The 14233-nt window shown below is 45.2% G+C and overlaps 1 protein-coding gene across 3 annotated transcripts in view; it reads left to right on the top strand.

Moving 5' to 3' along the window:
• Positions 1–8753: 8753 nt before the first annotated feature.
• Positions 8754–14233, top strand: part of larp1 (La ribonucleoprotein 1, translational regulator) — a 44598-nt gene continuing 39118 nt past the window's right edge. Inside the window, exon 1 of one of the 3 annotated variants that reach the window (XM_079834201.1) lies at positions 8754–9280. In XM_079834201.1, the coding sequence (XP_079690327.1) occupies positions 9013–9280 (268 nt within the window). In that variant the 5' untranslated portion in view covers positions 8754–9012. The remainder of the gene's footprint in view (positions 9281–14233) is intronic. The other 2 variants (XM_079834202.1, XM_079834200.1) reach the window with 2 other exon arrangements.

Raw genomic sequence — 14233 nt, 5'->3', positions numbered from 1 at the left:
GCGTCCGGTGGCTTCAGGATCAGAGTGACTCAGGGCTGCGTGTCAGCCCTAGAGCCCTGGTTAGTAGCCGACTGGTACCAGAGGGGAGTGACGATGGGAGCCATCTCACACCGCAAGGTCATCTCGACGGACGCCTCCACCACGGGTTGGGGCGCCGTTTTCGAGGGCAGATCAGCCTCGGGCCTTTGGTCGAGCGAGGAAAAACTCCTACACATAAACTGTTTGGAGATGATAGCGGTAGAGAACGCGCTCAAGCAGTTTCTCCCGCTTATACGAGGACACCATGTGTTAGTCCGGTCGGACAACACCACAGTGGTGTCCTACGTGAACCGGCAGGGCGGTGTCAGGTCCAGAGGTCTGGGCAAACTGACAGAACGCCTGCTCGTGTGGGCACACAGCTCGCTGCGCTCGTTGAGAGCTGCACACGTGCCGGGCCACCTCAATGTGGGCCCGGACAAGCTGTCCAGGGGCCTCATTCTCCCAGGAGAATGGTCCCTGCACCCCCAGACAGTCCAGCTGGTATGGCGCCTGTTCGGCAGAGCGGAGCTCGACCTCTTTGCAACAAAAGAGAACGCCCGCTGCCCGACGTTTCTGTCCAAAAGCGAGGATGCGCTGTCCCAAACTTGCCCCAGCCTCCCGCTGTATGCTTTCCCGCCGATCTCCCTATTGCCCCAGGTCATAGCGAAAATCAGGGAAACGCGCCGTCCGGTGCTCCTTATAGCACCGCGCTGGGAGAACCAGATTTGGTACCCAGAGCTGGTGAAGCTGTCGCACTCACCCCCCTGGCCAGTTCCGCTGAGAGCAGACCTTCTCTCTCAAGCAGGAGGCTCAGTTTGGCATCCCCATCCAGAGCGATGGTCTCTGCATGTATGGGTGACCAACGGATACCCGTTGACCTGCCCGAAGGGGTTATGAACACGATTTCACACTCTAGAGCCCCCTCGACGAGGCGGTTATATAGTTCTAAGTGGTCGGTGTTCACTGAGTGGTGTGTTTCCAAGGGATTGGACCCACAGCAATGTGGGGTCCAGCGGGTGCTCTCCTTCCTCCAAGAGCTTTTGGAATTGGGCAGGTCCCCTTCCACGCTCAAAGTGTATGTGGCGGCTATAGCAGCGTTCGCTCAGACGACGCTAGGTAGCACGCTAGGAAGGAACGAGCTCATCGTCCGTTTCCTCAGAGGAGCCAGACGGATGAATCCCCCGCGGCCCCCGTCGGTTCCTATATGGGATCTGGCCTTGGTCCTAGAGGCCCTGAAGGCTCATCCCTTTGAACCGCTCGAGACTGTGGAACCAAGGTTCCTTTCGCTGAAAACCACGTTTCTGATAGCTCTGGTTTCAGTGAAACGCGTGGGGGATCTACACGCGCTCTCAGTGAGCCCGACGTGTATGGAGTTCGGTCCTAATGACTCTAAGGTCATTCTCAGACCGAGGCATGGTTATGTCCCCAAAGCGATCGGCACTCCCTTCAGGGCGCAGATTATCTCCCTCTCGGCTCTGCCAGCATCCGATGAGGGGGACGGTGGCAATATCCTCTGCCCTGTCAGGGCATTGAGGGTTTATGTCACACGCTCCGCCGCCTTCAGGCGTTCTGAGCAGCTATTTGTTTCGTTTGGTGGGCGCACTAAAGGTCTCGCCTCCTCGAAACAGACCCTGTCCAGGTGGATAGTGGACGCGATTGCAACTGCATACGCTTCCAAACACCTGCAGTGCCCGCTAGGTGTCAGAGCACACTCCACCAGAGGCATGGCCTCTTCGTGGGCTTGGGCCAGAGGGATTTCCATCCACGATATCTGTATGGCGGCAGGCTGGGCCTCCCCGTCTACGTTCGTGAGATTTTACAATCTGGAAGTTCCTGCCTTACAGGCGAAAGTGTTATCAGTTCAATAGGGCCGTTGGTTCTGCCCAGTGATTCTGCGCAGACATAGCTCACATACTGGTAGTAAGTTCGGTACTAGGCTCATGTGAATTTGAAGGAGACCGGCGGTGCCGTTCCCTCATTTACGAGACGAGCTGTTGTGAGTTTGAAGGTGACCGGCGGTGCCGTTACCTCACTCATATAACAAGATATTGTGAATTTGAAGGCGACCGGCGTTGCCGCTCCCTCATTCATGAGACAAGGTGTGGTGAATTTGAAGGAGACCGGCAGGTGCCGTTCCCTCATTCATGGGACAAGGTGTTGTAACCACCCGTCGTAAACCACCCGTCAGTTCGAATGAAGTGTCTGTATATGTGGTGGCCCGTTTTTTCTTTACCGGCCACCCTGCCCGAGCAGTGTTATGGTCCCCGGTTCCCTGGGATACATATGCTGTATGCGAGGCGCGCACGGCGTTGACAATATGTTCCCGTAGCGTAAGGAACTTACGCAATACGAGAGAACCTCTCGTAAGAGAACGATACTCGGTTACTTAACGTAACCTCGGTTCTCTCTAGAAGAGGGAACGAGTATTGCGTTCCTTGCCGTGCGCCCCGCTGGCTTTTACGCTTCAGAACTACGAAAACCGAATATGCAGCCCGTGAGCCCTGCTTATATACACGTGGCCACGCCCCACCTGTAGGCAAATGAAGCCAGGTGGGCGCGAAGCGCCCTCATTGGTCGCCACGTCACGCGGGCTCACCGATAGGCTGCTGCAGTTGCCAGCAGAGCAGCCAATAGCACGCTGGAATAGCCTGCTATGGTCTGCCAGGCTGCCGCACTGCGTTGACAATGTTACAAAATTAAGGATAATTTTGGGTTTTTCAGAAATCTCGAAGAAAGAATACTTTCCCGTAGCGTAAGGAACTTACGCAATACTCGTTCCCTCTTCTAGAGAGAACCGAGGTTACGTTAAGTAACCGAGTATCGTTTTACCACAGTAACACAACACTTACCATAGTTTTACCACAGTAACACAACACTTACAATAGTTTTACCACAGTAACACAACACTTACAATAGTTTTACCTCAGTAACACAACACTTACAATAGTTTTACCACAGTAACACAACACTTACTATAGTTTTACCTCAGTAACACAACACTTACCATAGTTTTACCACAGTAACACAACACTTACTATAGTTTTACCACAGAAACACAACACTTACAATAGTTTTACCTCAGTAACACAACACTTACTATAGTTTTACCACAGTAACACAACACTTACAATAGTTTTACCACAGTAACACAACACTTACAATAGTTTTACCTCAGTAACACAACACTTACCATAGTTTTACCACAGTAACACAACACTTACTATAGTTTTACCACAGTAACACAACACTTACAATAGTTTTACCTCAGTAACACAACACTTACCATAGTTTTACCACAGTAACACAACACTTACTATAGTTTTACCACAGTAACACAACACTTACAATAGTTTTACCACAGTAACACAACACTTACAATAGTTTTACCACAGTAACACAACACTTACTATAGTTTTACCACAGTAACACAACACTTACCATAGTTTTACCTCAGTAACACAACACTTACCATAGTTTTACCACAGTAACACAACACTTACTATAGTTTTACCACAGTAACACAACACTTACAATAGTTTTACCTCAGTAACACAACACTTACTATAGTTTTACCACAAAAGAATGTTCAAAAAATGTTATATTGCGAGTAAAAATAAGGTTAGGTTCGTAACATTTTAAACAACGCTGTAATCACAACAAGAGAACTGGACATTTGAATGTTTTCTTCTTAGTCTTGTGGAACTCATATTTAGACAATTTAATTAGTCTTAGATTCAGCAGAAAATATATGTAGTTAAAACAAAAATGACGAGAAAATATTATGATATGACTTAACCAACTAACAGGGAAAATTCTGTCAAGCTCTTAAAAAACAAATGTTCTGTCTGTAATGTTAATATAACACTCATTCAATGTTATCTGCTCTTTAATAATGTTCTCAAAATGTCAGTACAAACACATTATTTATACATCATGCAGCGTTAAATCTGAGAAACTTTAGTTTAGCGTTTGTTTGTTCCAATGTTTTTAACCCTAACACACTTTAGTTGTGAGCAGTGAAGTCAGAGCTGGTCCTGTTTGTGGACTTGAAGTGCCCTTGGTCTGAAATGCCCCAGCATGCACTGCTTATTGAGCATGTTTTAAAGCTGTGGGCTGTGATTTGCTGACCAGCTGCTGAGTTGAGTTTTTATGCCGGGAGCCAGGGGCCGTTTCACCGCTGATTACACTACTAAAGAGGCAGGAGAGACGCAGAACAATACGGCCCAGCTCACGTGTCCCGAAAGCCAGTGCTTTCAGAGAATGGGCATCACAGATGAGCAGCTGCTCTCGCTGCCATCAGAGGATCTCCATCAGAACTCATAGGGTTGCCACCTTCAGTGTGGCAGAATAAGGGACACCCATTCCAGACACGTCAACTTGTCCCATTTTTATCTAAATATTTTTTAAATGTCATAAACTTTATATGACAGGATTATTTATTATGTATGATATAGCCTAGCTTAAATTATAAATTAATAATAACATTTATTAGGCTATAATCTATTAATTAACCTGTCTAAAAAATAATAATTCTGTCTGCCAAGCTCTGATAATGTATTGGAATATTATATTAATATATTATCCATTAAAAAAAACTATACTCACTGGTAAAACTACGTTCACTCAAATCTCACTCCGACATGACAATTCTCTGTGCTATAATTGTTGCAGCCATTAAGGTATTTATTTTTATATTTATGTTTAAATATTATAATGTTGTTTTTTTATGTCTATGTTGTCAATCTATGTCGATTATGAAAAGTGAACAGCATGAGATAGGACACATCATAAGATGAATGGAGTTGATCAGACATGATTGTGACCACTTCATTAAGTTTTGTTTTGTATAAATTGTATCTTAATTTTAATCATTGTTTCATCAGCCAATTGGGGCATTCTGGGTTGTGCGAGCGGAGCTTAAAGGTCCCCTTCTTCACGATTCCATTGTTCAAACTTTAGTTAGTGTGTAATGTTGCTGTTAGAGCATAAATAATACATGTAAAATTATAAAGCTCAAAGTTCATTGCCAAGCGAGATATTTTATTTAACAGAAGTTCCCTTTCAAAGCCTACAGCGAACGGCTGGCTTGGACTACATCCTGGTACTTCCTTCTTTAATTACGTCAGTAGAGCAGTAGAACAGGCTCTGGAACAGACTAACCTCCGCCCACAAAGAAACGCGAAAAAGGGGGCGCGGTCTTGTTGCTGTCCCACGTGGAGAAGCGGACGGTCGCGTGGAGAAAAGGAACTGTTGCGTTGAGTGTGTTTATGGCCATGTCGTCGAGACGCTGTTATTTTCATCCAGGAGTCAAATCACCTTTGTTTGGCTTTCCCAGGGACGCTGTAGAGATTATTGAACGCATACATCTCTCCGTTAAGAGGCGTGACCTTTCCAACGTGAGCTAAGCTGCTGTCGAATCACAGCACAGGAACCGCTTTCACGTGCGCTAAGCTGTGGTCGAATCACAGCACAGGAACCGCTGGCACAATCAGAACTCGGTACGTATTTCTGAAGGAGGGACTTCATAGCACGAGGAAATCACCAGCCGTTTTTAGGACAGTGGAAACAGCGGTATACAGATCAGTAAATTGTGTGAAAAATACTGTGTTTTTTTACACGCGAAACATGAACACATGTTATATTGCACACTGTAAACACAATCAAAGCTTCAAAAAAACACGAAGAACGGGACCTTTAATTGGTCAGAATTATTAAATTGCAGACAAAGATTTTGGATAGCTAGGTTGGTGTGGTAGAGGCCCGACATCAAATTCTTTCATAGGGCCCAAAATTGCTAGCGGCGGCCCTGTCTGGAGATCCTCTTGCGTTCAAACGGTGGACGCGACGCGAGCTCGACATGTTTTTTAAAAAAACGCGCAAGTTTTCAGGCACAGCGCATGTTCTCGAGACTCCGCCGCTATGGCAACAAAGCCCGCAATCACGCACAAATGAGCTCCTGTACTACTTATTGTGAAATTGATTTCTTTATATTTGCTATCAGTATTCTCCACACTGCACAATCCGTATGTGTTTATTGAACTATGTGTGGACCTGTGTAAAATACGGGACAAATCGCGTCCCGTATTGGTTTGATACGGAACACGTCATTTTGCTTGTAAATACGGGACGATTCCGTATTTTACGGGACGGGAAGCAACCCTACCCAATATAAGACGTTTTATACTTCTGAGCCTGTGTATCATTTGCTAAGTCACTTAAATGTCTAACAGGCTGTATATTTGTACATTTTGTATATATTCTATTTATTTGCTGAATGTATGTTTCAAATAAAGGTCTTAGCATGAGCTAGCGTTACTACTCTCCTGCGTTCACATGAATATATTCCTTAAAGAGCACCTATTGTGCAAAATTCACTTGTACATGGTGTTTGAACATGAATGTGTGTATACAATCATTGTATAATGATAAAAATCCACACAATCATAAGCAGTGTCTCAGAACAAGGCGTTGACAGACTTCAGTCTATTAGCATACTCTGTGGCGTCACACTCAGGCCCCGCCCACAGCTGCCAACAGACTCTGCCCTATTAGCATAGACCCGCCCTGTGACATTACATATGCTTAAGCCCCGCCCACGGCTGCTGATGTACTTTGGGCTATTAGCATAGACCCGCCCTGGGGTATTACATATGCTTAGGCCCCGCCCACGGCTGCCAACGGACTCTGCCCTATTAGCATAGACCCGCCTTGAGGTATTACATATGCTTAGGCCCCGCCCACAGCTGCCAATGGACTTTGCCCTATTAGCATAGACCCGCCCTGTGGCATTACATATGCTTAAGCCCCGCCCACGGCTGCTGATGTACTTTGGGCTATTAGCATAGACCCGCCTTGAGGTATTACATATGCTTAGGCCCCGCCCACAGCTGCCAATGGACTTTGCCCTATTAGCATAGACCCGCCCTGTGGCATTACATATGCTTAAGCCCCGCCCACGGCTGCTAACGTACTCCTGCCTATTAGCATAGACCCTCCCTATGGCATTACATATGCTTAAGCCCCGCCCACGGCTGCTGACGTACTCCTGCCTATTAGCATAGACCCTCCCTGTGGCATTACATATGTTTAAGCCCCGCCCACGGCTGCTGACGTACTCCTGCCTATTAGCATAGACATTCCCTGTGGCATTACATATGCTTAAGCCCCGCCCACGGCTGCCAACGGACTCTGCCCCATTAGCATAGACCCGTCCTGGGGTATTACATATGCTATAGGCCCCGCCCACAGCTGCTGATGTACTTCTGCCAATTAGCATAGACACTCCCTGTGGCATTACATATGATATAGGCCCCGCCCACGGCTGCTGACATACTCCACCATATTAGCATAAACCCAAGCTATGACGGCTGACAGACTCCGCCCTATTATCATAGACCCCGCCCATGACGGCTGACAGACTCCACCCTATTATCATAGACCCCGCCCATGACGGCTGACAGACTCCACCCTATTATCATAGACCCCGCCCATGACGGCTGACAGACTCCACCCTATTATCATAGACCCCGCCCATGACGGCTGACAGACTCCACCCTATTATCATAGACCCCGCCCATGACGGCTGACAGACTCCGCCCTATTATCATAGACCCCGCCCATGACTGCTGACAGACTCCGCCCTATTATGATAGACCCCACCCATAACGGCTGACAGACTCCACCCTATTATCATAGACCCCGCCCATGACTGCTGACAGACTCCACCCTATTATCATAGACCCCGCCCATGACGGCTGACAGACTCCGCCCTATTATCATAGACCCCACCCATGACTGCTGACAGACTCCGCCCTATTATCATAGACCCCGCCCATGACGGCTGACAGACTCCGCCCTATTATCATAGACCCCGCCCATGACTGCTGACAGATGGAGATGATCATCAATACCAAACAGATGTTTTAGTTTTTAGCAGAGTATCTGAGGCATGAGCTGTACAGACTCCGCCCTCTTCTGGATAGGGGGCGGAGCAGCAGCTCATTTGCATTTAAAGATAAATGCACGAAAACAGCATGTTTTTCCTTCCACTCAAAAATGGGCATTTACAACATGCTATAATACATGATCTGTGGGGTATTTTGAGCCGAAGCTTCACAGAAACATTCCGGGATAGCGGAGACTTATATTACATCTGGTAAAAAGGGGAATAAGTGGCGACAAAACCCTCAATGCTTGCATGAAAGGGAGGTTTCGCTGGTGTTTTCTTCTCTAGTGCGCCGTATATCGAGTGAAGCGCTTCAGGAACAAGAACAAATGTAGGGCGGGGCTTGATTGGATGGTTGTGGTTTGCTATTGGTGGATCTCATGTGAGTGACAGGTGGCCCCGCCCACGTCATCAGAGAACAAGGCTACTTCCATACTTTACACATAATATGTATGTAAAAAGATTAGTATGTCCGAATTTGTCAGATACTACACACATTTATGGGTACTTTAAGTAAAATAAAATCGCAGTTTTCAAAATGAGGAGTATTATCAGCATTTATTGCAGAACGTGATCGCCAAGATAGATACACATCACATCAAAGTGTCCCTTATTGTGTAAAATATTTTCTGAAGAAGCTAAAAATATGAAACGTAAGAGGAACGTGCTCTTTTTTTCCTCACGACTTTGATATAATCTTAAAAAAAGTCACATTTAATTGTACTGCGCTCCTTTTATAAGCAAGACAGTCACGTGGTGTCGCGGCCCTGGCGTCGCCACGCCCCGCTACGCGAGCGTACGTGCGCGCTCACGTACAACGCGTGGTTCTTTCACATTGCCGTAAGTAGGGAAGGCTAGTCCGTCGTTTTAAAGGTTCCAAGCGTTCTTTTACATGTTTTAATTGCAATAAGCCACTCTGCGTCTTAGACTGAAGCCTTTTTGGTCTAGGGGTGGAGTGGAGAGTGTCGAGAGGCTCCCGCTGGAAGTCAACCGAGCGTTTTTTTGGCAGCACATTGCGGCGGATTTGAGGGGTGTTTGTTGGAAGAGAAATGGCCACTGAGGTGGAGACTCTCCTGCCGAACAACCCGCTGCTCAAGCCGGAGGAGCACGAGTGCCAGGACGGGAAGGAAGGAGGGTTCGTGGTGAAGGAGCAGAGCCTTAAACGGGCGAAAGACGAGAGCAACAGTCAGGCGAAGGAGAACTTAAGCCAGGAGAGCGAAGAGGACGCCGTTAAGAAGGAGTTTACTGAGGCACCGCCGCCCAAGGTGAACCCGTGGACGAAGAAGATGAGCGGCGTCAACGGACAAACCCTGCACGGTCTGTACCAGTGTGTGTGTGTGCTTCAGATTTAACACAACAAACGAGCGTGTAACGTTACCACAACGTTCCTTAAGTTATCTAGTGTTTAATAACGTTCTCGAAACGTTAGCATGTTTATACAACCTCACGTGACCGTTAAAAACGTTTCATTTGGACGGCACTTTAACGGTTTTTTTTAAATGCTGCAACGGTTTCTGAACATTTAAACTGCCATACATGGAATGTTCCCTCAGAGCATTTAAAAAATAACGGCCGTTTGATGGGAATGTTCGCAAGGCGATCGTGTGTGTGTGTGTTCGCTGGGATGTCAGATGGTGTTTATCTGGTTTCTCACACACACACACACACACATGACAGCGGATTGTGAGCACCGCTAGGCCTCGCTAGCTCTGTTTCAGGGCTCGTGCGTCCAACACACACACACGAGGCTAAAACGAGACATATCAGGCGAAATACAGTCGCGGATGAGGCGACGGGTGTCTTGTTGTTCTTCACCTTCATCGCTTTTGTGAACAAATGGCTATCGGGTTAGCATTAGCATTAGCGGCCTGTGGTGCTGGAGCTCGTCTGACAGGCCGGGGCTAACGCGGGTTCACTCTAACAAATAAAACCCCGGTTGTTAATCGTTTTACACGCCACCAGACGAGATTAAACGCACTAGTTCGCGGTTTTGCACTGCAATCACGCGATTATGCGCCGTTTTGTTGTGGGGCGACACGTGTGAGATCCACGTGTTAGTCGCGAACCCGCTCGGATTCGGTTAAACGCGTGTTTAATCGCACATCTGCTCAAAGTGGGGTTTTTATGAACGGCGCTCGTGACAGTTTGTCCCCCTCGCGCTGTTTAAAGCACATGCGCGTGCTGGTGCCGCAGCTAGCCGTTAGCATTAGCATCTGCTTAATGTGCATCGGTTTGATTGACACACGGGTAGTTTTCGCGAGCGTGCGCGCGCTGCTTTATCTCAGCAGCGGAAAGTGTTGTAATGAAGGCTATCAATCCCAGAGTTCCACTGTGTTAAGGCAACGTGGTGTGTGTGTGTGTGTGTGTGTGTGTGTGTGCCATGCGATCACGTGCGGCTGCGCTGCTTTCATGCGCTTTCCGTGATAATGTGTGTCGTGACGTCATGACAGCTGGCTATTATTGGCTTGGAGATGATCGATCCTCCGCCATGTTGGATGAGTGTTTGGGGGATTTTGTATATTTGCATGCAGTGTGTGTGTTATTGTGTCCCTGGAGCACAAAACCAGGCGTAAGGGTCAATGTTTAATGGTCAGATGTATCACCTGAGAGCTGAATAAATCATATTTTCCTTAATGTGTGGTTTGTCAGGACAATATTTAGCCGAGCTGTTTGAAAATCTGGAATCTGAGGGTGCAAAAACATCTAAATATTGAGAAAATCTGCTTTAAAGTTGTCCAGGTGAAGTCCTTAGCAATGCATATCACTACTAATAATACATTTATGATATGAAAATGTACAGAATATCTTCATGGAACATGATTTTTATATCCTAATGATTTCTGGCTTAAAAGAAAATGGTGTAATTTTGATCCGTACGATGTGTTGGCTATTGCCCCAATACCCACAATGCCCTCCAGGGTCACGTATGGAGCTGAATTATCTTTAATAGCATTATATTAGTGTTGTAATGTGTTAATTATTACATAATGTGTAAGAATTAAAGGGATTGTTCATCCACAAAACCACCCCATAATTCCCAGCTGTGTGTGACCTTCTTCTCTCAGACTCCGGCCGAGCGATTTATCGTTCTGCTGATTTTATCGGCTGATATGAATGCGGTTTGACCACAAATTTATATGACGGTATTTTTCAAAATTATATCGGTTTTGCTGTATATGATGGTATTTTTTTCCCAGTGTTAACCACATTTTCTACTGATTAAGAGTAAATACTGCAGGAGATTGACCAGAATGCCTTGTTTCACTGTAACGAGTGAATATTGTAGAAAAACTCCACACTAGAGTTAATACAGGTTTACAAAGCCCCACAAAATAATTCTGTGCAGAGACAACAACCAATAACACACACTCATTACAGACACATGGATATTAATATGACCACGGAGAGAGAAAAAATGAGTTGAGGGCACCGTAAGCATTTAAAAAATCTAACCCGATATAACAACAAACTGACAAAACGAGCGAGAAACGCGTTTAAAAGGTCTAATGATATCTTAAGTATCTTTAAGAGCACTACAGTCTGAACATCGTCTTCTGTGTGTCAGATTGTGTCATCGCGATCATGATCAGATGTACGGCTCCGTGTCCTTTGCATAACGTTACGTTTAATTTGAAGAAGACGTGATGAAATATGTGCGCACACACACACACACACTGCCGGTTTATAGTTGGAGCAGGGGCGATTCTAGGATTTTCATTTTAGGGGGGATGAAAAAAAATTGGTTAGACTTTAGTTTAGGGTCCAATTCTCACTATTAAATAGTAGCTTATTAGTATGCATATTATTAGGATATTGGCTGTTTATTATTTAGTTTCGTGGGCATGGCCCCTCGAGAACATTTAGATTTCTATGATCTACACATGGGCATTTTAAGATGTTCTGAACGCCCAAAAATTAGATAACAATAGCCTGAAAACCAAATCAGTGGGCAGACATGACTGATAAAGTTTTTCCTTTTTTGTCAGTGAAGACGGTAAACATATGTTTAACTGATATTTCATGTTTTATTGATAATTTTCGAAAGCTAGGTAACTAAATGTATTAAATTAATTCACGATATGCACACATTCATTACTAATCTTACGCCTAATCTGAAGAAAACGGCTTTGTTAATATTTCTTGTGTGTTAATTATATTATCAATGGCATTACATAGGCCTATTTCAAATCAAAACGGCGCAAAAGTTTATTCAATTGGCTGAATGTTTTTGTCGTTCGAGTTTAAGCCGCAGCTGTCAATTATGAAATGTTTAGTTTAGCTTCATATCTCTCACTTGATGTCGAGTCGCTGCTAAAAGTCGCGCTCAGCCTCATCAGCTTCTGTGAACATAAAGCCCGCCTACTCTGATCTGATTGGTTTTCTCAAATATGTTGACATTGACGAGCGGTGACAGACCAATGAGAGCTCAGATCAACACACACACACACACACACACACACACACACACCTCTGCTTCTGACGGATTGAAGAACACACTGATTAAAGGCGGGACGAAGCCGAAGCTCCCGCCAGTTTCATATGTTATAAAGAGTAATCACACATTTTTTTAGGGGGGGCTGAATCTGAAATCTCCCCCTATAAGCTCATATAGGGCATTATCTGAAGGGACAGCGCTTTGTAGTGGTGTCCGAAATCATAGTGGACGTTATTGAGTGCACTCATTCAATCCCACAATGCACCGCTATAACGAGTGTACAGGTGAAGTACACACAACAGCTGTCCGACTTCACTCACTCGTTTTCATCCACTCATCAAGTGAACTATATTAGTGGATAACGTAGGGGATAGTGACCGAGGCTTTAGGGGGTGATTCGGGACTTCCCATAGGCTGTGGTGGGATCTCCGCTGCGTCCTCACTACAGTGCAACAGTGAAACGGACCCCGCGAACAGGGACGCAACGTTGGTCAAACGACACATACCGTATTATCAAAATTCATATCATAACCTGATATTCAGTGTGAACTGGTCTAGCGCCCAAGCATGTCCATGCATCTCAGAGCGTGCGAATATTCACACACATTACGCCAAAATGCCCGTCTTGTGGAGTATCTTCGTAAACCGTCGGTTGTGCCTTAAGTGGACATGAACATGAGGGTTTGGCCTCATGACCCACAGGATATCTGCGAGAATATCACTTTAGCGTGATTATGATTAATGAACGATTATTGCTTAATTCACTGACAATGCTGTAAATATGCTTGACTGTTGGTGAAAAGGCTCATACACACACACACACACACACACACACACACGTGATCTGCGAGCGCAATACTGACAATAAATTCAAAGAAACAGTTTGTATTGTTTGCTCATCTTATTTTGATCCCTTGATCTTTGTTTTTGTTCCTAATTTTTTACACTATTTACAGATAATTGTTTTGGTATATAATCTAGGGCTGTCAAAAGATTAATCGCATCCCAAATAAAAGTTTGTGTTGACATAATATATGTGTGTGTACTCTGTTAATTATTATTTGTATATAAATACACACACAAGCATGTATATATTTAAGAAAAACATAGTGATTGGAATCGACACGTTTGTGTAAGAAAAAATCTCCATATTTAAAACTTTATCAAGTAAACTTTCGGCCTCCGCCTTCTGTGTAAAAGTGTTGAATGCTGAAAGTGAAACTCCAGATGTGTGTGTGACGTCATGACCTGCGCGTTAGTCTTTCCATCCGCAGGAGAACTTTACACACTTTCTCCAGAAACTGAACACAGAAGGCGGAGGCCGAAAGTTTACTTGATAAAGTTTTAAATATGGATATTTTTCATACTCAAATGCGTCGATTCGCTTCAGGCCTTTATTTAAAGGTCCCATGGCATGGCATTTTTCTATTATTTTATAGTGTTTCCTGAGGTGTACTTATATTGTTAGTATGACTTTTACATCATAAAATGTCATAATTTAGAAATAAAAGGCATTTTTTCTATACTGCTGTTTGCCCTGTGGCTGAATGCCCTGCTTCAAGAGGCGTGTCTGCTGTGAGACTTCAGTAAAAACACCCACTGTTGTGATTGGCTGACATCTTTGCATTTGAAATGAGCAGAGGGGGCGTGGTTTAACAAGGTCTACGAGGCAGGAGCTGCTGCCAGAGAGACGGATGGACCTGAGTTCACTTCACATCAGCTCTCAGCATGTCTGAACTGTTGTAGTTACAGCATATACTTCAGGTTATTAGTCTATTTCTAGTCGGAGGGACTGTCACTCATGTCAGAAAGTTAGTAACTTTAGTAAATTATGG

This window comes from Gobio gobio, assembly GCF_949357685.1.
Source record: "Gobio gobio genome assembly, chromosome: 14".
Lineage (NCBI taxonomy): Eukaryota > Metazoa > Chordata > Actinopteri > Cypriniformes > Gobionidae > Gobio > Gobio gobio.
Note: the sequence above shows the minus strand (reverse complement) of the source record. Positions and strands in the feature narration are given on the sequence as shown.